Source organism: Loxodonta africana, chromosome 4, assembly GCF_030014295.1.
Source record: "Loxodonta africana isolate mLoxAfr1 chromosome 4, mLoxAfr1.hap2, whole genome shotgun sequence".
Classification (NCBI taxonomy): Eukaryota; Metazoa; Chordata; class Mammalia; order Proboscidea; family Elephantidae; genus Loxodonta; species Loxodonta africana.
The window spans coordinates 17,323,858-17,350,856 of record NC_087345.1 but is presented as its reverse complement, the minus strand read 5'-3'; the positions used below and the strand labels follow the sequence as shown (position 1 = coordinate 17,350,856).

At 44.4% G+C, this 26,999-nt stretch overlaps 1 protein-coding gene across 4 annotated transcripts; it reads right to left on the bottom strand.

The window, feature by feature from the left end:
- Positions 1–1,746: 1,746 nt before the first annotated feature.
- LOC135231169 (apolipoprotein L2-like) lies at positions 1,747–25,072 on the bottom strand. Of its 4 annotated transcripts, none has more exons than XM_064283630.1 (4): positions 24,886–25,072; positions 14,850–14,958; positions 5,159–5,285; positions 1,747–3,915 (listed from the first exon to the last, which is right to left on the bottom strand). In XM_064283630.1, the coding sequence occupies exons 2-4, from the start codon at positions 14,878–14,880 to the stop codon at positions 3,069–3,071; spliced, it is 1,005 nt and encodes a 334-aa protein (XP_064139700.1). In that variant the 5' UTR covers positions 14,881–14,958; positions 24,886–25,072; the 3' UTR covers positions 1,747–3,068. The 4 variants fall into 4 exon arrangements, with proteins under 4 accessions (XP_064139700.1, XP_064139699.1, XP_064139701.1 ...); XM_064283629.1 differs by lacking the exon at positions 24,886–25,072 and adding an exon at positions 24,088–24,696 and having other exon boundaries at positions 14,850–19,712; XM_064283631.1 differs by lacking the exon at positions 24,886–25,072 and adding an exon at positions 24,088–24,696.
- Positions 25,073–26,999: the final 1,927 nt, after the last annotated feature.

Sequence of the window (26,999 nt, the reverse complement as noted above, 5' to 3'; positions counted from 1 at the left end):
CAAGACATGGAATAAATTCTGGCTGCTCATGTTTTCAGCTGAAAGACTCCCCTGTAAAAACCAGATTCAGAGATTGATTCACATGATGAACTCAGCCTTCACTAGACCTGTTAAGTGAAAATTAGGGCACTGATGGGGAAGGAGTATTCACTTCCTATTGCAGCTATAACAAATTACCACAAACTTTTTTGTTGTTGTTGTTACCTGCCATCAAGTCATCGCCGAGTGATAACGATCCCATACAAAATGGAACAAAGTGCTGCCCAGTCCTGCATCATTCCCATGATTAGTTGGGGATGTGACCGCTCTGATCCATAGGGTTTTCATTGGCTGATTTTCTGAAACAGAGTGCCAGGCCTTTCTTCCGAGTCTGTATTAGTCTGGAAGCCCCACTGAAACCCATTCAGCATCGTAGCAACACACAAGCCTCTACTGATAGACGGGGTGGTGACTGCACATGAGATGTGTTGGCTGGGAATCCAACCCAGGCCTCCAACAAGAAAGGGAAAAATTCTACCATTGAACAACCAATACCTCATACCACAAACTTAGTGACTTAAAACAACACAAATTGATTCTTTTAGGCTTCTAGAGGCCCAAAGTCCTAAAATTAAGGTATTTGCAGGACTGTGTTCCTTCTGGAGACTCTAGAGAAGAATGTCTTTCCTTGCCCTTTCCAGCTTATAAAGGCCACCCACATTCCTTAGCTTGTGGTACCTTCCTCCATCCCGTAGCATGGCATCTACCAACCTCTCTTCTTCCATCTTCACCTTACCTTATCCAGTCGATCGTAACTTATAGCAACCCTACAGGACAGAGTAGAACTGCCCAATAGGGTTTCCAAGGCTGTAACTCTTTAGGGAAGCAAGCCAACTACCACATCTTTCTTCCACAGAGCGACTAGTGGGTTTGAACTGCTGGCCTTTTGGTTAGCAGCCGAACACTCCAACCACTGTGCCACCAGGACTCCTCAATCACCCACAGGGGGAGCCAAATCAAGAACATGTCCTTGTTTTAACATTCCTCTTTCACTACTTCAATTCCTCAGCCCTTCACTCCTGCATCCAGGGATCACTTCCCAAATAAACCATCTGCATGTGAGCCTTACTTCCAGCTCTGCCCTCTGGGAAACACAGACTACAACTGGCTATTTTAGGCTCATGGAGACTTATGGGTTTCTGTGCAAAGGCTAATGGGAAACCATTGAAGAGGTGGAGGCAGGTGCTTGATGAGATCTATATTCTTTAACGGTCATTCTGGCCCAGTGTGGAGAATGGGCAGCAGGCAGGGATGGTCCCAAGTGTGTAATCACAGGAAGGCTATTCTAGAAGCTCTGAAAAGAGTCTAGGTGAAATGTGAGAGTAGCCTGGATGAGGATATTTGCTGCCTGGCTGTCTCTCTCTATCCCTGCATCTTTGACCCTCCCTCACACGTGCACACAGGCCATTTGGATTCCTAATTAGACTCATGTGCTGTGTGTGTGGATCCTGGGCCCTGACTGCTGGGCCAAAAACACACCTGTAGTCAGCCCAAGTCAGACATGCACAAGCTTCTCCAGGGTCCCCCAGTGGGGCTTGCTGGGTGCTGGGCCTGAGGGAAATGACTGGATGGGAGAGTGGAAACCCAGGGAGTGAGCAGGAACAGCATGGAGGACTTGCTCCCTGAGATCATGGAAGGCAGGCTCATGGGGAAAGAAAGTCAGGCATCCAGGGCCCAAGTGGAGCAATCAATCAACAGAGCAAGAGATCAGCACATTTGCCAATATTTATTGAACCAAAGTCTATAGAAGCCAAGATGGGGAGAGCCAGAAGGATCTGAAATCGTGTCTTCTCCAAACCTCCTCCTCACAACTGATGAGGAAATTGAGGCTTAGAGAGATTGTGTATCTTCATTCCAAGCTGGCTGTTCTACATGACATACCACAAGGTTCCTTGGAATGCTCCTGTCATCTATGTTCACACTTTTTTTTAAAAACAACCATTGTCCCAACATAGCATTTGGAGTTTCTTTGGAACTTCATTGGTTCTTCAGGGCATTCTTGCCCCAAAAAGTGTTCGTGACTTGACAAATGCTCCACTCACTCTGTTGTCACCACCACCATCACCATCATCATTATCATCATGATCAAGAAGTCACTGCCTGACTGAGATAAACCCCCAGAAAGACAAGTGTGAGTAGATACTGGAAAGATAGGGCTAGAGACCACCACCTGGGAAAGTCTTCACTCTTGCTAGGACATCAAACCATGGGGAGGGTCAATAATGGAGCCACACTACCTCTCTATATTCCAACAATTCTAACTCTGGCTTTCTCCCATTTCCAACTCTTTAGTTTTCTCATTGCTTGTTCCCTCATGTCTCCCTCTCCACTCATGCTCCCGATGTCTCTTTTAGTACAAAATAAACTTTTTCTTACCATTCCTCTCACTCTATAGTCCCCTCTCCTCTCTTATTTTTGCCACAGCTTACACGCCTTCTCTTTTTTATTATTATTATTTTTGTTGTTGTTGAGAATATACCCAGCAAAATATACACCAATCCAACAATTTCTACATGTAGAATTTGGTGGCATTGATTACATTCTTCAAGTTGTGCAACCATTCTCGCCTTCCTTTTCCGAGTTGTTCCTCCCCCACTGGCATAGACTCACTGCCCCCTAAGGTTCCTGTCTAATCTTTTGAGTTACTGTTATCTATTTGATCCCATATACATAGATCTTAAAAGAGCACAATGCTTAAGGCAGACAACCTTTACTAGTTAAGCTAAACTATTGTGTGGTTTTAAGAAGACTTGAGGGAATATTTTTTGGTTTGAGGTTTAAAGATTATTTCAGGGCAATAATTTTGGGGCTTCATTCAGCCTCCATGGCTCCATTTCCTGCCTTGTCTTGAACCTACTTTCCATCTGCATTAACACTTCCCTTGCTGTACTCAGCTACAGAAAGGCCAAATTCCTTAACACTCAGTTGTGTAAAAAATCTCTCCCTCTTTTTCCCTTGAACAAAATGCTTGCACACTGGTGACAGCCTCCCCTGCTCCCAGCACTGTTAAGGGTGCACTGAGTCAGTCCCTACTGCAGATTCTTATGGATCTGGGTGAGCTCTTCTAACTTCCTCTCCAGATCCCGAGCCTGCTTCCTCAGCTCTTCGGCTGACTCCGTCTTCACCCCCTCGTGTAAGTGCTTTGACTCTTGCACAAGGCTGACCACATCCATCAGAAGGGAGACACCTGTGGTGGCCATACCCATGACCCGGGCTCCTTTGGTCATTGCCAGAGTGGTGCCTCCAAAGGCTTTCTGCACCTGCTTACTCCTCCGGATCGAGATATTCCCAGTGGTCATTAGACGTCTGGCACTGGCTACTAGGCGAGGGTTGGCTTTGGCTCGCTTGATGGCACGGACAGTCTTCCCAATGTTTGGCAGTACTTCGACGCAATGCTTCGTGATGGAAACAAATGGTGGTAGCATACCTTTCACAAGATCTGCACAATCGCCAGTTGCCACCAGTTCCCTTGCTTTGGCTTTTGCTGAGAAACTGTTTGAGTAGTCCACGATGCTGGTGGAAACACTGGTGATAGCAGCCGCTGTTCCAAGCCCCATCCCAGTTGCTGAGAGTGCCAGACTGACCCCTGCTGTTATGGGTGCCAGGCCGAAGCCAAGGAAGGTCAGGATGCCAGAGATGATGCCGGTGGAATTTGCCACCACATGGGAGATGGTGCAGTCTCTGTGTATCTTGTCAACCTTGTCTGCAAGGGCGTGAAGCTGTCTTATACGTGACTCAAGCTCCATTTTCACTTGAGGAAACTTGTCCAAAAACCTGTCTCTATCCTGCTGTTCTTTTTGAAGCATGTCTTTGTCTTCTGTGGCTTTGTCTATTCTGAGCTTGTTCAGAGCTTCATATAGTGCATCTGCCTCATCCCTGCAACAATGAAGATCACATAATTAAGACAGTTTGCTTAGCTGTAAAATGCGTATGATAAGATCTATCCTCCATAAATCATAGAGATTTTACTAAAAATCAAATGGAAAAGAATTCTACAACTGCAAAGAATTTTTCTTCCAATTGTAGCGCATGTTTTGTACGTCATAGGTGCTCCATAGAATGTATTCAATAAAGGAATGAATAAGCAGATATCATCTTTGGATGCTGTGGCAGAGTAGGTAAAGATGTTTTCTCACTCAAAGGCAGGTCAAAACCTTTGTGAAAGGGTCAGTCCCAGCACCGCCTGCCGCCTTTCCTGTGACCCATGAATGGACCTTGTGATTAGGACCAGCTGTGTTGGCCCGGCTTTTTGGATGAGATGAGAGTGTGGGCTGACACCTTTTCTGGGTCGTTTTGATCCACACACATCCCACAGCAGATAATGGCCTATTAACACATTGGTCTCCTCCTGCCCTGAACTCATGTTAACTTTCCCAGGAACAGCTTAGCTAAGTGTGTGCATTATATGGCACCTGGCCGACCCCACTGCTCTATCTGTTCCCTGTGGGGAGAAACGGGGTCATTCTCCTACATCACAAGGGGGTGCCTGCAGACCATCTCCTTGTGGTAGCTGAGGAAAGAGACCCTCTGGCCATGGGGGACCGACACCCACTATGGAAGCTGACCTTGCTCTGTCTCTTCTCTACATGAGTAAAATATTGTTCCATCCAGTGCCCGTGTGGGAGACATGTTTTCCTTGGAAACCCCAACACCTGCATTGTACCTGTTGACAAGGAAGCGGAAGCCCGGGCTATGAACCATCAGGGCCTTACTCTCAGATGCCACCAGCCTCACACCCTAACTGATGACTGCTTAACACGTGTGCACTCCAAGGTAATGAACAATTTTGAGGAACTTTCAACAATGCCAGAGACTTGAAAAGCCAAATACATGAATTCTTAAGCCTACAAAAACTTGCATTTGGACAAACTGGAGGAGGAAATATTTTCCTCTCAGGTGGGAACTTACAAGGACAAGTAGGGGCAAGTGTCTCAAATTACCAAAATTTGTAAGCCGCCCACTCTGAAGGTTGTCACAAAGTCATACTGCCTTACTGCTGGTCAGGGTCTACCCTATGTCTGATAGAACCAAACCCATTTCCATCAAGCTGATTCCGACTCACAGTGACTGCATAGTACGGATAGAACTGCCCCACAGGTTTTCTAGCCATGGAGTTCACCTGGACAAGTCCGCCTCGATCAGGAATCTCTCCCAGGCTTGGTCTTCAGCCAGCAGGAGTTGCAGCTCCTCCTGGCTCAGACTGTTCTTGAGATACTCAATGGCATCCTCAATGAAGCCTTGGCTCTCTAGATGGAAAGAAACAGAATATGGTTAGAGGAAATGGTGGCAGAACATAAATCTTCCTGAGCAGCTGTCGCCTGGGGTACTTTCTATAGAGTCACCTGGAAAGTATCTTGGCACTTTGTGGATGAACCAGTCATTGTCAGCTCAGAGCAATCAGAAAACAAGACTTCCAGCCTTCTGAAAATGCAAGAATTCCACTGATAGCTTCCATTTACCATGTGCCTACTGTGTGGCAAGGGCTTTATATCAGTGTCTTCAAAATGTGAGTTGCAACCTATCAGTGGGTCATGAAATTAGTTTACCGGGTCAAGGGTAGCATTTTACAAAGTAAATGGAATGAAAATTATCAATATTTTGACTAAAAGGTCAGCAGTTCGAATCCCCCAGGCGCTCCTTGGAAACTCTATGGCGCAGTTCTACTCTGTCCTATAGGGTCACTGTGAGTTGGAATCGACTCCACAGCAGTGAGTGGGTTAAGGAAAAGTATTGTTTTTGTGAATTATTTCATATGTAATTTGTTGTTGTTGTCTTGCACCTTCGAGTTGTTTCTGACTCATGGTGACACCCATGTGTTACAGAGTAAAACTCAGTTGTAATCGGTATAGAAGCAGTTCACCAGGCCTTTCCTCTGCAGTGCCACTGTGTGGGTTTGAACTGTCAACATTTCAGTTACCAGCCAAACACAAATAGCTTACACCACCCAGGGACCTTATATGTGTGTATGTGTGTGTGTGTGTGTAATGGGTCTAAGCAGCACCCTATAGTCAAACACATTAATGTTTAATTAATTAATTCAGCAGTGAAACAAATATTCACTAAACCAAAAAAACAAATCCGTTACTGTCCATTCCGAATCACAGTGACCCTGTAGGACAGACTAGGACTGCCCCATAGGGTTTCCAAGGCTATAATCTTTACAGAAGCAGACTGCCACATCTTTCTCCCCCAGAGCAACTGGTGGTTTCAAATTATCGACCTTTTGATTAGCAGCGAGCTCTTCTAAACCACTGGAGCAAACACTGTAATGAATAGAAGTAGCCTGAGGTTAGTTCCGGTCAGGAGATTTGTCCAAATGAGCCACCACAGAGATGTCTGGTTTTTCAAGGTTTGGGGGATTACAGAATTGCAGATAAGGGACTGGGGCCAGCCGCACACTAAGGAGATGCAGGGCTGCAGGCTGCACAGGGTGACACCGTGAGAGCGAATGACACCAAAATGATTGTTTATGAAATTTTTGTGCAGTGTTTCAGCAGAAATTAATTACTTTTTATAAAAATATCCCTGCAGCTAGTTATAACAAAACATTTTTCGTAAAGCCAGCTTACATGCATCAGTATACCTAAAAGGATAGAATTCTATGCAAACTTACTTTTCTAACCTTCTAATATGCTCTGGTCAGAGCTGTCATTACAACCCAACTACACTGACGCTTTGAATCACGTGGTTTCATCTGCATGTGCTATGAACACATGCTGTTGTTTCATTGCTGCTGGTGGGTATTTTTTGTTTTGTGGGGGGGTTTTCTTTGCACTTTAGATAAAAGTTTACAGAGCAACCTAGTTTCTCATTAAACAATTAGCACACATATTGTTTTGTGACATTGGTTGCCACCCCCAGGACATGTCAACCTTCTCCCTTCTCCACCTTGGGTTCCATATTACCAGCTGTCTTAGTCATCTAGTCCTGCTATAACAGAAATACCACAAGTGGATGGCTTTAACAAAGGGAAATTTATTCTCTCACAGTCTAGTAGGCTAGAAGTCCAAATTCAGGGCGTCGGCTCCAGGGGAAGGCTTTCTCTCTCTATCGCCTCTGGAGGAAGGTCTCTCTCGTCAATCTTTCCCTGGACTAGGAGCTTCTCCAAGCAGGAACCCTGGATCCAAAGGACATGCTCTGCTCCTGGTGCTTCTTTCTCGGTGGTATGATTTCCTAACTCTCTGCTTGCTTCCCCTTTCTCCTTTTTTTTTTTTTTTTTAATTTGTATTGTGCTTTAAGTGAAAATTTACAAATCAAGTCAGTCTCTCATACAAAAATTTATATAAAACCTTGCTATATACTCCTAGTTGCTCTCCCCCTAATGAGACAGCCCGCTCCTTCCCTCCACTGTCTCTTTTCGTGACCATTCCGACTGCTTCTGACTGCCTCTGCCCTCTCATCTCCCTTCCAGATAGGAGATGCCAACATAGTCTCAAGGGTCTACTTGATCCAAGAAACTCATTCTTCACCAGCATCTTTTTCTATCCCATTGTCCAGTCTAATCCCTGCCTGAAGAGTTGGTTTTGGGAATGGTTCCTGTCTTGGGCTAACAGAAGGCCTGGGGTCCATGACCACCAGGGTCCTTCTAGTCTCAGTCAGACCATTAAATTTGGTCTTATTTACAAGAATTTGGGATCTGCATCCCACTGCTCTCCTGCTCCCTCAGGGGTTCTCTGTTGTGTTCCCTGTCAGGGCAGTCATCAGTTGTAGCCGGGCACCATCTAGTTCTTCTGGTCTCAGGCTGATGGAGTCTCTGGTATATGTGGCTTTTTCTGTCCCTTGGGCTCATCTTTACCACTTGTCTTTGGTGTTCTTCATTCTCCTTTGCTCCAGGTGGGTTAAGACGAATTGATGCATCTTAGATGGTCACTTGCTAGCATTTAAGACCCCAGACACCACTCTCCAAAGTAGGATTCAGGATGTTTTCTTAATAGATTTTATTACGCCAATTGACTTAGATGTCCCCAGAAACCATGGTCCCTAAACTCCCGCCACTCCTACGCTGGATTTCAAAGCATTCAGTTTATTCTGGAAACTTCTTTGCTTTTGGTTTAGTCCAGTTGTGCTGACCTCTCCTGTATTGTGAGTTGGCTTTCCCTTCACCTAAAGTAGTTCTTACCTACTATCTAATTAGTAAATACCCCTCTCCCTTCCTCCCTCCCTCCCCACCTCGTAACCATCAAAGCATATTTTCTTCTCTGTTTAAACTATTTCTCGAGTTCTTATAACAGTGGTCTTATTCGATATTTATCTTTCTACATCTGACTAGTTTCACTCAGCATAATCCCTTCCAGATTCTTCCATGTTATGAAATCTTTCACAGATTCATCACTGTTCTTTATCGATGGATAGTATTCCATTGTATGAATATACCATAATTTATTTATCCATTTGTCTGTTGATGGGCACCTTGGTTGCTTCCATCTTTTTGCTATTGTGAACAGTGCTGCATATATCTGTTCGTGGAAAGGCTCTTATTTCTCTAGGATATATTCCAAGGAGTAGGGTTACTGGATCATATGGTAGTTCTACTTCTAGCTTTTTAAGAAAGTGCCAATTCGATTTCCAAAGTGGTTCTATCTTTCCTTTTATCTCTTGTAAGATAAAAGGTGGTGGTGCCCACACTCCAGAAAAACTCCCTTTACGTTGCATCAGGGATGTGACCTTAGTAAGGGTGTTACAATTCCACCCTAATCCTCTTTAACATAAAATTACAATCACAAAATGGAGGACAACCACACAATACTGGAAATCATGGCCCAGCCAAATTGTTACACACGTTTTTGGGGGGACACACTTCAATCCATGACATCAGCTTTCCTATCCCCTCCTTCTTGCCCCTGGGCTGGTGTGACCATTTAGTCTCATTTTGTTTTATGGGCCTGACTAAACGTTGGCTCCCCTGCATGTGTGTCAATTTGTTGTACTGCGGGAGCTTGCATGTTGCTGTGGTGCTGGAACCTATGCCACCGGTAGGTGTTCAGATACCAGCAAGGTCACCCATGGAGAACAGGTTGCAGCTGACCTTCCAGACTAAGACATACCAGGAAGAAGGACCTGGCAGTCTACTTCTGAAATGAACTAGCCAGTGAAAACCTTAGGAATAGCAGTAGAACATTGTCTGATAGTGCCAGAAGATGAGCCCCGATGTTGGAAGGCACTCAAAAGATGACTAAGGAAGAGTTGCCTCCTCAAGGTAGATTTGGCCTTTACATCATGGATGGAGTAAAGCTTTCGGGACCTTCATCTGTTGATGTGGCATGACTCAAAATGAGAAGAAACAGCTGCAAAACATCCATTAATAATTGGAACCTGGAATGTACAAAGTATGAATCTAGGAAAATTGGAAACCATCAGAAACAAACTGGAATGCATAAACGTTGACATCCTAGACATTAGTGAACTGAAATGGACTGGTATTGGCCATTTTGAATCAGACAATCATATAGTCTACTATGCCAGGAATGACAACTTGAACAGGAATGGTGTAGCATTCATTGTCAAAAAGAACGTTTCAAGATCTATCTTGAAATATAACGCTGTCAGTGATGGGATAATATCCATATGCTTACAAGGAAGACCAGTTAATATGACTATGATTCAAATTTACGAACCAACCACCAAGGCCAAAGGTAAAGAAATTGAAGATTTTTACCAGCTTCTGCAGTCTGAAATTGATGGAACATGCAATCAGGATGCATTGATAATGACTGGTGATTGGAACGCAAAAGTTGGAAACAGTGAAGAAGGCTCGGTAGTTGGAAAATATGGCCTCGGTGATAGAAACAATGCTGGAGATTGCATGACAGAATTTTGCAAGACCATCAATTTCTTCATTGCAAATACCCTTTTTCACCAACATAAACAGCGACTATACACATGGACCTCATCAGATGGAACACACAGGAATCAAACCCACTACATCTGTGGAAAGAGATGATGGAAAAGCTCAAATCATCAGTCAGAACAAGGCCAGGGGCCGACCGTGGAACAGACCATCAAATGCGCATATGCACGTTCAAGCTGAAACTGAAGAAAATCAGAGCAAGTCCACAAGAGCCAAAATACGAACTTGAGTATATCCCACCTGAATTTAGAGACCATCTCAAGAATATATTTGATGTTTTGAACACTAATAACCAAAGACCAGACAAATTGTGCAATGACATCAAGTACATCATACCTGAAGAAAGAGGTCATTGAAAACACAGGAAAGAAAGAAAAGACCAAGGCGGATATCAGAGGAGACTATGAAACTTGCTCTTGAACATCGAGCAGCTAAAGCAAAAGGATGAAATGATAAAGTAAAAGAACTGAACAGAAGAGTTGAAAGGGCGGCTAGAGAAGACAAAGTAAAGTACTATAATGACATGTGCAAAGAGCTGGAGATAGAAAACAAAAATGGAAGAACATGCTCGGTGTTTCTCAAGCTGAAAGAACTGAAGAAAAAATTCAAGCCTCGAGTTGCAATAGTGAAGGATTCTATGGGGAAAATATTAAATGACGGAGGAAACATCAAAAGAACTGGAAGGAATATACAGAGTCATCATACCTAAAAGAGTTAGTCAATGTTCAACCATTTCAAGAGGCAGCATATGATCAGGAACCGATGGTACCGAAGGAAGAAGTTCAAGCTGCACTGAAAGCACTGCAGAAAAGGCTCCAGGAACTGACGGACTATCACCTGAAACGTTTCAACAAACAGATGTAGCACTGGAAGTGTTCACTCATCTATGCCAAGAAATATGGAAGGCAGCTTCCTGGCCAACAGACTGGAAGAGATCCATATTTATGCCTATTCCCAAGAAAGGTGATCCAACCCAATACGGATATTATTGAACAAAATCATTAATATCACACACAAGCAAAATTTTGCAGAAGATCATTCAAAAGCCACCTGCAGCTGTATATCGACAGGGAACTGCCAGAAATTCAAGCTGGATTCAGAAGAGGACGTGGAACCAGAGATATCATTGCTGATGTCAGATGGATCCTGGCTGAAAGCAGAGAATACCAGAAGGGTGTTTACCTGTGTTTTATTGACTACGCAAAGGCATCCGACTGTGTGGATCATAACAAATTATGGATAACATTGAAAAGAATGGGAATTTCAGAACACTTAATTGTGCTCGTGAGGAACCTGTACATAGATCAAGAGGGAATTGTTCGGACAGAACAAGGGGATACTGAGTGGTTTAAAGTCAGGAAAGGTGTGCGTCAGGGTTGTGTCCTTTCACCGTATCTAATCAATCTGTATGCTGAGCAAATAATCCGAGAAGCTGGGCTATATGAAGAAGAATGAGGCATTGGTATTGGAGGAAGACTTGTTAACAACTTGTGTTATGCAGATAACACAACCTTGCTTGCTGAAAGTGAAGAGGACTTGAAGCACTTACTCATGAAGATTAAAGACCACAGCCTTTGGTATGGATTACACCTCAACATAAAGAAAACAAAAATCCTCACAACTGGTGTCACGGATTGAATTATGTCCTCCCCCAAAAAACATGTGTATCATCTTGGTTATGTCATGATTCCCAGTATTGTGTGGTTGTCCTCCATTTTTTTTATTGTAATTTTATGTTAAGAGGATTAGGTTTGGATTGTAAGGCCACCATTGCTCAGGTCACCTCCCTGATGCAACATAAAGGGAGTTTCCCAGGAGTGTGTCCTGCACCACCTTTTATCTTAAGAAATAAAAGGAAAGAGAAGAAAGCAGAGAGTTGGGGGCCTCATACCGCCAAGAAAGCAGCACCAGGAGCAGACCTGGGGTCTCTGCACCTGAGGATCTCATCGACCATGGGAAGATTAAGGACAAGGACCTTCTTCCAGAGCCAACAGAGATAGAAAGCCTTCCCCTGGAGCTGACCCCTTGAATTTGAACGTTTAGCCTACTTTACCGTGAGGAAATAAATTTCTCTATGTTAAAGCCACCCACTTGTGGTATTTCTGTTATAGCAGCACTAGAGGGCAAAGACAACTGGACCAATAAACAACATCATGATAAACAGAGAAAAGATTGAAGTTGTCAAGGATTTCATTTTACTTGGATCCACAATCAACACCCATGGAAGCAGCAGTCAAGAAATCGAAAGACTCATCGCGTTGGGCAAATCTGCTGCAAAGGACCTCTTTAAAGCATGGAAAAGCAAAGATGTCACCTTGAAGACTAAGGTGCACCTGACCCAAGCCATGGTATTTTCAATCGTATCATATGCATGTGAAAGCTGGACAATGAATAAGGAGGACTGAAGACGAACTGATGCCTTTGAATTTGGTGTTGGCGAAGAATATTGACTATACCATGGACTGCCAAAAGAATGAACAAATCTGCCTTGGAGAAGTATGACCAGAATGCTCCTTAGATGCAAGGATTACATACTTTGGACATGTTGTCAGGAGGGATCAGTCCCTGGAGAAGGACATCGTGCTTGGTAAAGTACAGGGTCAGTGGAAAAGAGGAAAACCCTCAACAAGATGGATTGACACAGTGGCTGCAACAATGGGCTCAAGCATAACAAAGACTGTAAGGATGGTGCAGGACGGGTCAGGGTTTCATTCTGTTGTGCATAGGGTTGCTATGACTAGGAAGCAATTTGACATCACCTAACAACAACACAACAACAGCAGCAACAACACAATCTTTGGCTAAAGGGTGAACTTCAGGAGTGTTTACTGGCGGTGTTTTTACAGTGCTGTTTTTGTCAAAACTTCTGGTGTTTTAGCTACAATATTGTAGTAATTAGCATGCAGGGAGGGGGGGTGACATCATGAGTTACCGCACTGGGAGTTACTGCACTGGGTGACACCAACCCTAGTGACACCTCTGACTGGAGACCATATATATGTATGTGTGTGCTGACACATCTATAAAATGTGTTGCCTACTATGTTCACACAAGCCAGGGACTGTTCTTATTTCACAGAAAAAGAATGTGAGACACAGAGAGAGAAAGCCAGTGTCCAGAGCCAGCAAGCAGAGGGCTTCAGATTGGAATCCAAGGCTGCCTGGCAAGCATTTCTTTGACGTGACTTTGAAGTCTTATGTTTTAAAATTTCCTGGGATTTCTTCATTCACCTCTATAGTGTAGCTGTGGAGTTTTTATTTTAAACAACATTTCAAACTACACATGATTGAGGACAACCACCATACAAGGAGATACTACCACTGACCATGTGTGCCCCTGAAGGATGGTATATGGGGAGGGCAGTCCCTCCTTCAATAAAAGCAAATCTGAAAGTTCCTAGATGGGCATTAGAGGGAGTTTTCAGGTTAGGGTTGTGGACTGGACCCTCGACCCTGATCTTTTTGATCTCTCCATATTACCTCTCTCTCCTCCAGGCAGGCTCGGGGACACTGTTCCCCATAAGCACCTAGGAACCCAAGTGGCCCACAAGGTTTAAACCAGGCTTTATGCAACAAGAGATCATCTTGTTTCCACCAGTGAAAAAAGTTGCCATCAAGTCAGTTCTGACTCAAGGCAACCCCAATATGTATCAGAATAGAACTGCGCTCCATAGGGTTTCAATGGCTGATTCTTTGGGAGTAGATTGCCAGGCTTTTCTTCTAAGGCACCTCTGGGTGAACTCAAACTACCAACCTTTTGGTTAGCAGCTGAGCACATTAACTGTTGATTCTCAGCCAGCCCTTGTCTTTCATCAAGGATCCCAGGGATGTCTGGGGAGCTCCTGGCTCCTAATCTTTCCACCCCTCCCTTATTCTTCAACATAACTAAGTGAGACACAGTTTGCTCTAAAGAGCAGTTCCTGAGAGAATCTGATTTGGTGCCAAGGCAGTTCGGGGAGGGGGAGGAAAGCAGTCCTAAAGAAACAGGCTTGAGGAACCTCATGTTGACTTGGGAATGAGGACTGGTTTTCTTGTTTCTTTTTCCTGCTTTATTGAAGGGAGAGAGGAAATTAGGGCTCAGATGAGAGGAACCCACATCTCTGTATCTGTGTATTTATAGGCGAGAGCCAAGTCTCTGCGGGGGGTGGAATCATTTGAGATTATTAGGATGAGACCTTACCCAAGGATTTCACACCTGGGAAACAGGTGTTTGTAATTGGGAGCACAGGGCAGGTGTCCTAACACAGCCACACTGATGTTGGGGGTGGTTCCCACCTGGAATAACAGGTTCCAAGTAGAGGGGACAGGAACGAGCACTTAGTGAGGACCTATTGTGTGGCAGGCACTGCCCCAGGCCGTGGGCACACATCGTACTTGATCTTCAGAGAAGAACAGGGAAAGATTATTGTCATTTGACAGGTGAGGTTAGGTAAGGAGCTCCAGGTAACATAAATGGAATGTGGTTTTGCCAGTTGAGTGGATTCCGAGTCCCTCACTGTTCCTGCGGACCCACCCACACAGAGAAGTTGGGCTGGCAGCAGGGCAAGAGCTGGAGGAGACGGCCTCTGTTTGTAAAGTCCACAGTCAGCCAAGAGCAGAGAGAGAGGTTGCCATGAATGGAAGCTTAGGCTAGGTGAGAGGGCAGAAGGCGCTCGAGGTTGCTGGTCTACCTCATCTCCTCTCCCCTATTGCCTCCCCTACCCACTTCCTTGTGGGCTGTCCTTACCTTGCTTTGATGGGTGGCTGGAATAGGGAGAAAGTGAGCACCTTGGCCAGGCCACCCTTAGGAGAGGACCAGGAAGGAGATGCCCCCACAGACTGTGGCGAGGCTCCACTTGGTCTCTCTTGGGACTCAGAGGCAAGCTCATCCAAGCCCCTTCTTAATTTTGATTTCTCTGTAGGTTAACTCACCTTTGGAGGTGCCACCCTCAATTCCAGGTGCCAAGAAAAGGAAAAATGCCTACCTGAGCTGAGTCCATGGGGTTCTAGTTTCATGGTGGCAGCAGTGGACTCTGAGTTTTTTCTTACAGCTGACCAGTCTGTGTCCAGGCTGGAAGGAGGCTTCGCTTTACCCTTGGGGAGGAGAAAACAACTTAAAGGATGGAATGTGAGCCAGCCTTGGCAACAGGGACCAGTGAGGGGCCAAGTCTCCAGCGATTTCCTTTGGGATGGCAGCAAGTGTAGAAGTAAAACCGAATTGACCACAAGTGTTTGTCTACAGGGCTCAGCCAGGTGCTATTTAAAGTAAGTTAGTCAGCCTCATTCCAGCTCCCTCTGCCCTCCCAAGCCAAGTCAGTAAGTCCTGCTGGGTTACAAGGAGAAGATACTCAGATTCCATGTGTGTCAGAGATTCACATCCGCAGATGCCACAGAGCAGAGGTTCTCAGCGAAGCATCTCCCACCAGATGTCTGGAGGTCATGTTCCTCAGGCAGGGTAAAGAGGTTAAGATAGTGTGTTCCTGCCAAGTAATCTTTAATGACCTCCCAGGACCAAGTTCAAGGAACCCTGGTGGTGCAACAGTTAAGCACTGGGCTATAGTTTGAACCCACCAACTATACCAGGGGAGAAAAGACCTGACAATCTGCTCTCGTAAAGATTACTGCCTAGAAAACCATTTAGGGCAGCTCTACTTTGTCATATTGGGTCACTATGAGTCATAATTGAGTTGTCAGCACCTAAGAACAATGACGGGACCAAGTATAAACTCATTAGCCTGGCCACAGGCCCTCCTGACCTGTTCCACCTCCTCTCTTCCCCACCTTATCACTCACCACTCCCTGATTCCACCTATGCCTGCCAACAGTCACATTCAAGGACTCCCCACCTCCTTGCACCCGTAGATGCCTTTGCTCCTGCTGTTTCCTCCACCTCGAACGCCTTCATCACCTTTCCTGCCATGTGGAAGCTCACCCAGTCTTAGAGGGACAGCACAAAAGCACCTCCTTCCCTGCTGGCTTTCCCCAGCCCTGTTCCCACTGCGTATGGTACTCTCCTGGTTGTAGTCCTATCTGTGTAATGGTTCTGGAGGCGACAATCTCCTCCATTCAACTCTGAGCATCCCAGAACAGGGCCTGCTGTATTTTCTGCTGCACCCTCCTGTGCCGGTGTCTACCGAGGTAAAAAAAAAAAAACCATTACCTGGGTAAAATCAGATGGATGGGAGGCATTAACTAGTTTCCTCCATCAAGTTGACTCTGACTCATCATGACCCCATGTGTTTCAGAGTAGAACTGTGCTCCATAAGGTTTTCAATGGCTGGCTTTTCAGAAGTAGATCACCAGGCCCTTCTTCCAAAGCACCTCTGGATGGACTCGAATCTCCGACCTTTTGGTTATCAGCCAAGATTGTTGGCTGTTTGCACCACCCAGAGGTTCCATGGGAGGCATTACTTGGACACAAAAGCAGACAGCCTCTCCACGACACAGCGCAACCCCAGTGTGACTCACTGTGGATTAATTCCAATGGTTTTCCTTTTCTATCTTGACAAGATATTTCTGTCAGAGAACAGGTAAGACTATGACTCAGAATCCATACAAATTACCTCACCTCACTGATCTAATGTACTTTTTTTATACACTGATGTAATGTATTCTTTTTTTATAAAATATTTTTGTTGTTTTTACTGAGAATATATACAGCAAAACATACACCAATCCACTGGTTCTACATGTACAATTCAGTGACGCTGATTACATTCTTGCTCTGCTTTTCTGAGTTGTTCCTCCCCCATTGACATAAACTCACTGCCCCCTCAGTTTCCTATTTAATCTTTCAAGTTGCTCTTATCAGTTTGATCCCATACACATAGATCTTAAAAGAGCACAGTGCTCAAGGAGGAGAACCTGTACTAGTTAAGCTGAACTATTGTATGCTTTTAAGAATAGTCGAGGGGATATTTTTGGTTTAAGATTTAAAGATTTTCTCAGGGAAATATTTTTGGTTTGTCCAGCCTCCATGGCTCCAGAAAATCTGGATTCCCTGAGAAATTTTTTTTTTTTATTTTTTTTTGTGAGGCGGAGCCAAGATGGTGGAGTAGTCAGATGCTTCCAGTGATCCCTCTTACAACAAAGACCTGGAAAAACAAGTGAAATGATTATATTTAGGACAAGCTAGGAGCCCTGAACATCAAAGGTAAAGTTCGAAAATGGACTGGGTGGCAGGGGGAGGGAGAGACAGCTTAGAAACAGAGAGAAGTTGCTGGCCCTGAAGTGCAGGGAACTCTCAGGCACCATTCCCTGAACCAACCACGGCAGGGCTGGTGGTAGCGTTTTGGACTCAGTTTCCTCAGGGGGAAACAGCCAGACACACAGCCTTCTCAAACCTCTGGAACCAAAGAAGAACGACGCTCTCAGCAAAAGCTAAATACTTGTGTGTATTTTACCACGCCTCCAGCTCCCAAACCAGCTTCAGTGGCTGTTGATTTCCCTGGGCCTGAGATGGGGCCTGCTGAGCGTCCTGAGCCATTCTGCCGGCCTTGGAGAAGGAATAAATTCACAACTGGGAGAAAAAGATAATCTGCCAGATCCACTAAGTTGGGGAGCTCAGGACAGAAGCGGCTCCTGCCCAGACATAAACAGTCCATGGTCTTTGAGTACTTTTCCCCCTGCATGGACCTGGGTGGGCCTATTTCAGGGGAATAGGCCCTTGTTGGCAGACTGCAACTGTTTCAGCTGTGCAGTGGAGAGAGGGGTGTTTGATGTTTGACACCACTTTTCCTATTAAAAAGGGTTCTCACCTACCCCCATCAGGGGCCTTAGGACCGGTGGCTCCACCCACATCACCTAGCCACCTGCGACAGGGGTCCAAGGATGAGTGATGCCTCCCAGTCCTTACAACCAAAATCATTGGGTGCCCACGGCCCATCTGCAGAACCCACCTACCTGTGCGCTATAGGGAACAGGGACTCACTTTCCTCACAGACACTCGGGGGACAGTTGTCTGACCCTGCCTTGTTCACACTGTGACTGCCTGCTGCTACCAGATACCTGTGCCTACACCAATCACCTTGCCCCTCTAAGACTGTACAACATAGCCTGTACCACACACTTACTGACCAACTACCTGGACATCTGAGCTGATTCCATACAAGAAAAGTGAATGGACTCCTAGGTTCATATACCTGATAATAGCTCTAGCCTTCTGGTGACAGGACGTTAGAGCTTCAAAGTCAAAAGTAATCAAACTAGCTCACTCAAGCAGCCTATTTGGGCATATCAAAACAAAACCAAGCAAGAAGCTAGGATACAGTAAGCAAACAAAATAAACTAATAACTTATAGATGGCTCAGAGAAAACAGTCAATATCCAATGACATAAAGAAGCAGACAATGATCACTTCAACAAGCTCTCAAAACAAAGAGTCAAGAGATCTTCTGGATGAAGATGTCTTCCTGGAATTACCAGATGCAGAATACAAAAGATTAATATACAGAACTCTTCAAGACATCAGGAACGAGATCAAGAAGAAGATCAGGCAATATGCAGAACAATCCAAGAAACTCAAAGATAAAGCAATTGAAGAAATTTAAAGGGTTATTCAAGAACATAATGAAAAATTTAATAAGCTGCAAGAATCCATAAAGAGACAGCAATCAGAAATTCAGAAGATTAACAACAAAATTACAGAATTAGACAACTCAATAGAAAGTCAGAGGAGCAGGATTGAGCAAGTAGAAGGCAGAACTGGGGAGATTGAAGACAAAGCAGTTGGCACCAATATATTTGAGGAAAAATCAGATAAAAGAATTTAAAAAAATGAAGAAACCTTAAGAATCATGTGGGACTCTATCAAGAGAAATAACCTATGAGTGATTGGAGTACCAGAACAGGGAGGGATAATAGAAAATAGAGAATTGTTAAAGATTTGTTGGCAGAAAATTTCCCTGATATCATGAAAGATGAGAAGATATCTATCCAAGATGCTCACCAAACTCCACGTAAGGTAGATTTTAAAAAGAAAGTCACCAAGACATATTATAATGAAACTTGCCAAAACCAAAGATAGAGAATTTTAAGAGCAGCTAGGGTTAAACAAAAAGTCACCTACAAAGGACAGTCAATAAGAATAAGTTCAGACTACTCAGCAGAAACCTTGCAAGCAAGAAGGCAACAGGATGACTTACATAATGCATTGAAGGAAAAAAATTGCAAGCCAAGAATCATATATCCAGCAATACTGTCTCTCAAATATGAAGGCTAAATTAGGACATTTCCAGATAAACAGAAGTTTAGGGAATTCATAAAAACCAAACCAAAACTCTAAGAAATACTAAAGGGAGTTCTCTGGTTAGAAAATCAATAATATCAGAAATCAACCCAAGACTAGAACACAGGACAGAGCAACCAGATGTCAACCCAGATAGGGAAATCACAAAAATAAATCAAGATTAAAAAAACGCTCAAACTAGGGAAACAGCGATGCATTACGTAAAAGAAAAAAAAAGAAGACAACATTAAAACAACAAAGAGGGTCTAAGAAATGTAGTAATAGATCTTTCATATGGAGAGGAAGACAAAGTGATATAAAGAAATAAAAGTGAGGTTTAAACTTAGAAAAATAGGGGTAAATATTAAGGTAACCACAAAGGAGACTAACAATCCTACTCACTAAAATAAAATACAGGAAAAAAATTAAAATATTTTATTGTGTTTTAGGTGAAAGTTTACAGAGCAAATTAGGTTTCCCGCTAACAATTTTTATACAAATCGTCCCATGACATTGGTTACAATTTTTACAATGTGTCAGCATTGTCAAGATTTTCGTTCTGTTTGTTCTGTTTCCATTGATCTAGCTTCTCTTCTCCTCTGTCATGGATTGAATTGTTGCCCTGAAAATACGTGCCAAATTGTTAGTCCATGATTCCAGGTATTGTGTGATTGTCCACCATTTTGTGATCTAATGTGGTAAATCCTACCTCTACGATGTTGATGAGGTGGGATGAATGGCAGTTATGTTAATGAGTCAGGACTCAGTCTAAAAGATAAGGTTGTACCTTGAGTCAATCTCTTTTGAGATATAAAAGAGAGAAGTAAGCAGAGGGACAGGAGGACCTCATACGACCAAGAATGTAGAACCAGGAGCACTGTCCTTTGGACCTGGGGTCCCTGTGCTGAGAAGCTCCTAGAGCAGGGGAATATTGATGACAGGGACCTTTCCCAAGAGCCAACAGAGAGAGAAAGGCTTCCCCTGGAACTAGCACCACGAACTCAGACTTCTAGCCTTCTAGACTGTGAAAGAGTAAGTCGCTCTCTGGTAAACCCATCCACTTGTGGTATTTCTGTTATAGCAGCACTAGAAAACTAAGACACGCTCCTTGGTTCTCTGCTTTTGGCTAAATGTTGACCATTTGGTCTCATGTAGTTTGTTGTCTAACGGAGCACATTACTCGTGGGTGATACTGTTTATTTTATAAGCCAATCTATTATTTCGCTGAAGGGTGACTCACTGAAATAGCTGCAATTCCAAGTTCAAAAGTTATCTTAGGGCGATACTCTCAGGGGTTTCTCTCTCTAGTCTCTATCAATTCAGTAGATCTGGCCTTTTTAAGGAATTTGAGTTTTGTCCTATTTTTTAATTCTATTCTACTGGGGACCTTCTATACTGTTCCTCATCAGAATGGTAGGTATTGGTAGCTAGGCACCATCTAGTTCTTCTGGTCCCCTGTTTGAAAAGGTTGTGGTTCACATGGGATATTAGTCCTGTGGATTAGTTTCTTCTTTGAACCTTTGATTTCCATCTTATTCTTTTGCTCCACTACAGTAAGGACCAACAGTTGTGGCCGGCCGGTCACAAGCTTTTAAAACCCCACATGCTACCCACAAAACTCAGTTGTAGAATATTATCTTTGGGAACTATGTTATGCCCATTGACTAACTGTTCACAGAGAGTATGGTCCCAAGGCCCTTCAGCCAGTAAACTAATCCTGTGAGTTGTTTGGATATGACCAGGAAGACTCCGCAACTGTGCCCCCGATGTGGTTTGCTATAAATGTATGGATTCTATGAGAATTTGAAATTCTGTTCTGAATTTTCCCCCTGGATCTAATGTACTTTTTATTTTCTTCTTATTATTGTACTTTAGATGAAGGTTTCCAGAAAAAACTAGCTTCTCATTAAGCACTTAGTACACATATTGTTTTATGACATTGATTACCAACCTCATGACATGTCAACACTCTCCCCTTCTCCACCTTGGGTTCCCTATTACAAGCTTTCCTGTCCCCTCCTGAGTTTTAGTCCTTGCCCCTGGGCTGGTGTGCCCCTTTAGTTTTGTTTTGTTTTTGGCTGAAGAGTGAACCTCTGGAGTAACTTCTCTACTGAGCTAAAAGGGTGTCCGGGGCCATACTCTTGGGTTTCTCCAGTCTCTGTCAGTCTTTTTTTGTGAGTTAGAATTTCGTTCTACATTTTTCCCAGCTCTGTCCAGGACCCTCTATTGCGATCCCTGTCAGAGCAGTCAGTGGTGGTAACCGGGCACCAGCGAGCTGTGCTGGACTCAGTCTGTGGTACTTGTGGTCCATTAGTCCTTTGGACTAATCTTTCCCTGTGTCTTTGGTTTCCTTCATTCTCCCTTGCTCCAGACAAGACGAGACCAGTGGAATATCTTAGATGGTCACTCACAAGCGTTTAAGACCCCAGATGCTACTCACCAAAGTAGAACGTAGAGTGTTTTCCTTATAAACTATGTTATGCCAATTGAGCTAGAAGTTCCCCAAGACCATGGTCCCCACAGCCTCAGCCCAGTAATTTGGTCCCTCAGGGACTTTGGATATGTCTATGGAGTTTCCGTGACCTTGCCTTGGACAAGTTATGCTGGCTTCCCCAGTATTGCGTACTGTCTTATCCTTCACCAAAGTTACCACTTATCTGTCGTCTATTTAGTGTTTTTCCATCCTCACCTCTCCCCTCCCTCGTGACCATCAAAGATTGTTTCTTTTTGTGTGTAAACCTTTTCATCAGTTTTTATAGTAGTGGTCTCATACAATGTTTGTCCGTTTGTGACTGACTTATTTCACTCAGCATAATGCCCTCCAGATTCATCCGTGTTGTGAGATGCTTCGAAGATTCATCATTGTTCCTTATCATTGTGTATGGACCATAGTTTGTTTATCCATTCATCTGTTGATGCGCATCTGGGTTGTTACCATCTTTTTGCTATTGTGAACAATACTGCAATGAACATGGGTGTGCATATCTATTCGTGTGACATCTCTTATTTCTCTAGGATATAGTCCCAAGAGTGGGTTTGCTGGATCATATGGTATTTCTATTTCTAGCTTTCTAAGGAAGCACCATATATGGTTTTCCAAAATAGTTGTACCATTTTACATGCCCACCAGCAGTGCATAAGAGTTCCAATCTCCCCACAGCCTCTCCAAAATTTGTTATTTTCTGTTGTTTTGATTCGTGCCAGTAATGCCAGAGTAAGATGGGATCTCATTGTGGTTTCAATTTGCATTTCTCTAATGGCTAGTGATGGCAAGAATCTCCTAATGTGTCTGTTAGCCGCTTGAATATCTTCTTTGGTGAAGTGTCTCTTCGTTTTCCTTGCCCATTTTTTAGTTGGATTGTTTGTCTTTTTGTTGTAGAGGTGTTGGATTTTCCTGTAGGCTTTAGAGATTAGACCTTCGTTGGATTTGCCATAGCCCCAAATTTTTTCCCAGTTTGTAGGTTCTCTGTGTACTCTTTTGGTGAAGTCTTTTGATGAGCACAAGTGTTTAATTTTTAGAAAATCCCAATTATCTAGCTTATCTTCTGGTGTTTGTGTGTTGTTAGTTATGGTTTGTATCCTGTTAATGCCATGTATTAGGGTCTCTGACATTGATCCTATTTTTTCTTCTATGATCTTTATAGTTTTCATTTCATATTTAGGTCTTTGATCCATTTTGAATTTGCTTTTGTGTATGGTGTGAGGTACGAGTCCCTTTTTTTTTTTTTTTTTTTTTGCAGATGGACATCCAGTTTTGCCACCACCATTTGTTAAAAAGACCATCTTTTCCCCATTTGAAGGACTTTGGGCCCTTGTGGAAGATCAGGTGACTTAAGTGGTGGATTTACATCTGGGTTCTCAATTCTGTTCCATTGGTCAACGTATCTGTCGTCGTACCAGTACCAGGCTGTTTTGACTACCATAGCTATAGAGTAGTCAGCCGAGGTCAGGCAGTGCGAGTCCTCCTACTTTACACTTCTTCTTCAGTAGTGCTTTACTTATCCAGGGCCTCTTCCCTTTCCGTTCTAATGTACTTTTTAGAGTTCTATCATGAGTCACTATAACTCAGAATCAACTCCCTGGCAACCAACAACAGACGACATTTTTTTCTGAGTGTTTTTTCATTTGTTTCCTTGTGTCTCCTTCCTCCAGCCGTAATATTTTTATATCAGGAGGAAGAGAGAATTGTGGAAAGACAGGGGTCTCAGCTAAAATTTGAATATTCAAATATTCCAAAGCCTCACTGAAGCCTTAGAGCCCAGGTCCAGGTGGGGACTTGGGCCCCTTCAGTCTCATTCCATTCTCCTTCACTAATTGCTTGCAGGAACTTTTTGAGGGAGAGGGTGGAAATCCTTTCCTACTGCACTGGAGGCTCCTTTGAAGGCATGAAACAAGTCTTGTTCCTTTTTGGTTCCAGTAGGTGCTCACTAAATATGTCTTATATTAAAAAAAAAAAAAAAAAACCTTCTACTAGAAAGAATTAAAGGGATTCAAGATTGAAACATAAACCAGAAAGAAAAAGCTTACAAATGTACTGGAAGAAACAATAAAAATAATGTTGAGTTGGGAAAACATTTCTCATCAAGGCACAAATCCCACAAGCCATAAACGGAAAGTGTGACAGATCTGAGCTCTTCAAAATAAAAATTGCAAAGGATACCATAAACAAAACCAGAATACAATAAACTAAGAGAAAACACTGGCAATACTCATAGTAGACTCTACGCAACCAAAACCAAACCCACTGCCGTCGTGTCGATTCCAACGCATAGCGACCCTATAGGACAGAGTAGAACTGCCCCCGTAGAGTTTCCAAGGAGCCTCTGGTGGATTTAAACCGCCGACCTTTTGGTTAGCAGCCATATCTCTTAACGAAAGTCTATTCTACCCTCACAGGCGTCCTTATCTCTGGTAACAGCTTGGTCTCTGCCTTCCGGGTTTGTCTCTGCTTCTACAAACACACAGATCTAAGCACACACTCCAAAGGTTATACTCACTCATGTGGAGTTTGGTCTTTGATTTAAAGGTCACAAAGACGGGATCGCACTGTGGATACCATTCCACAACACGCCCTCCTCACATCCTATGTCTGGGCTGTCTTTTGAGTTCAGACACACAGGACTTCCTCTCTCTTCTCCTGTCATCCTGCAGTCCCGAACAGGGGGCTGGTGGGGTTCAGGAGCTGGAGTCCTGCCATCTCCCTGCTTAGCCTCTATCATGTAGGCAAGGCACCCTGGCCCAGTCACTGCCCTCTCAGGGCCTCAGTTTCCCCTGAAGAGCCAGGCACAGAGCAGGTTCTCAGACAGTGTAGGTGGAACAACCTCCGGATTCTTTGTACCTCCAAAGAAGTCCTTTGCCCCCAACAGGCCTCAGTAGCAGCATGCTGGGGGCAGCCTCAGGGCTTAGCTCACCACCCCTTTTCCACCTCCTCTGCTTGCTCCAAAGTGCCCAAAGGGTCAAACACACCAGCACCTACCTTCATCCTGTGGTCACCTGGCCATGTCTCAGGCAGCTAGGAACACATGCTAAGAGCCCAGGAGAGCTTTGTAACCCATTTAAGCCATCCTTCCCCCTTCCCCCCACTGCTCAGGGACAGGAGGGGGCAGACAAACCTGGGTTCAAATCCAGATGTTGCTAGGACTTAGCTGTGTGACCTTGGGCCCTTTACCTAGCCTCTCTGAGCTTTGATTTTTCCTTCTCTATAAAAGGATGAAGATAATCCTTTTCGTATGGAGTTGTTGTGAGAATGAGATGGGGGCTATAACCCTCGCCCTCTCACCCTACCCCCAACTTACCAAGGAATCTTCCTGTTGTCAAATAAATATGAGTAAGATCAAGCTGTTCTTAGGTGTGTGGACCCGGACGCCTGAGGGCCGAAGTAGTTGTGTAGTCACCAGACACATCCTCTCTGCCTCCAGATATACTCGAGAATCCAAAAATGAAACCAAAAGCCACACCCTCAGAGCAGCTCAGGACAAACACATTAGAAAGCAAACCTGCGGGCAGCACCACCTTCAACCCAGTCCTGACATTCCAGGCCCTTGCAGACTCAGCCCATTCTGCCTTGCTTCCTGGAGATCTGTGAGGTCTTCAGGAAGGAGCGGTGCCCCGGAGCCAGGCCCAGCCTTGCCACTAACTGGCTGTGCTGGCTGTAGCAAATGACTCCCACTGCCCCCTGTGGACTCACCGCACCCCACCCTCCTGCGCCCCTCACCCAGCATCCCTGCCTATTCAGCTCTGGGTCACCAGCGCTCAGCACCGTCCCGCACATACCAGGTGCTCCCTACATTCCTGTTGGATTGCTGTCCTTGAATATCATGGCCCTGAAGCTCCGAGATGTTTGTAAATGCAGGTCCCACCTGCCAGGAGTACCTACTTTTATTTAGTTACCGTCGAGTCAATTTCAATGTGTGGAGACCCCATGCGTGCAGAGTAGAACTGCCCTATAAGGTTTTCAAGGGTGTGGCCTTTCAGAAGGAGATCACCAGGCCTGTCTTCTGAGATGCCTTTTGGTAGGTTTGAACCACCAACCTTACGGCTAGTAGTTGAGCACTTAACCCTATGCAACACCCAGGGAGGGCCTCCTCCAGCCTGGAAGAACCATGCCCATCCCTCAAAGCCCAGTCAGGCATCACCTCTTCTGAGAAGTCCTCCAGCATCCTCCCTGTCACTCTGCACCATGGCACTCTGGGGGGACACTTTAAGTCCAGCTTTATCGACTGTGTCCTGCACCTAACCCTTTAAGTCACTTGTCTCCCTAGACTAGTTCTTGATGGCAGGGACCACATCTGGTTCCCAAGGCACATCCTGGGTGGTCAAGCAGTTTGGATGGACCCAGAAATGTGTGGGTATAACCACAGAGAAAACTTCTGTTTTCTGTCCCCGTTCATTTCCACTTGACAACAGAGCTTCTTCACACCAACGGAGATGCTTTACAGGAAGGTCATTTTCCTAGCAATTCAGACAGTCCTGAAAGCATCAAACAAACCTGTCTTCTTGCCTGGTTCACACTGACAGAGGGCTAACTGTGAGCAGGGCCCCGTGCAGGCCCATTACAAGCATTTTCTTGTTTAATGCTCACACCAATGCTAGGAGTTATCCCCATTTTACAATCAATGAAATTGAGAAGAAGAGGTCCATGGCTAATAAATCATGAAGGTGGAATTGCTATCTGACTTCTCTGCTTTGTCCAGCAAAGAGGCAAAGTCCACCCCCCAGGGTGGATTTCTCAATAAGCAAGGTTAAGCACGGGCTTACTTGTGCTTACTTACTAATCTATAGTGAACAATTTCACATTTTTCACCTCATCAAAGATTCTGCTTCTAGGTATGACCGGCATCTGTCTCTCTCCCAGCCCCACAGCCCCTTCCTACGATTCAAAGCCTCTTTTCAAACACAATACCTGATATGGATAGATTACCCCGTGAGCCAAGCTAAGTACCAACCACTTATCTGTCAGCTTGTCATACTGTGGTGGCTTTCATGTTGTGACACTGGAAGCTATGCCACTGATATTTCAAATACCAGCAGGGTCATCCATGGTGGACAGGTTTCAGTGAGCTTCCAGGCTAAGACAGACTAGGAAGAAAAGCCTGGCAGTCTACTTCTGAAAAAACTGGCCAGTGAAACCTTATGAATAGTGGCAGAACACTGTCTGATATAGTGCCAGGAGAAGAGCCCAAAAGATGACCAGGGAAGAGCTGCTTCCTCAAAGGAGGGTTAACCTTAATGATATGGGTAGGGTCAAGCTTTCAGAACCTTCATCTGCTGATGTGGCAAGACTCAAAATAAGAAGAGACAGCTACAAACATCCACTAATAATCTAAACGTGGAATGTACAAAGTATGAATCTAGGAAAATTGGAAGTCCTCAAAAATGAAATGAAACACATAAACATTGATATCCTAGG

Bases quoted from the DNA above. Each gene is read 5' to 3' on its own strand.
- LOC135231169 (XM_064283630.1), bottom strand. From the start codon at position 14,880: ATGAAACTAGAACCCCATGGACTCAGCTCAG. The intron at 5,286-14,849 runs GTAGGCATTTTT...CTTTCCATCTAG, and splicing joins ACCCCATGGACTCAGCTCAG to AGAGCCAAGGCTTCATTGAG. The intron at 3,916-5,158 runs GTGAACTCCATG...TCATTGTTGCAG, and splicing joins ATCGAGGCGGACTTGTCCAG to GGATGAGGCAGATGCACTAT.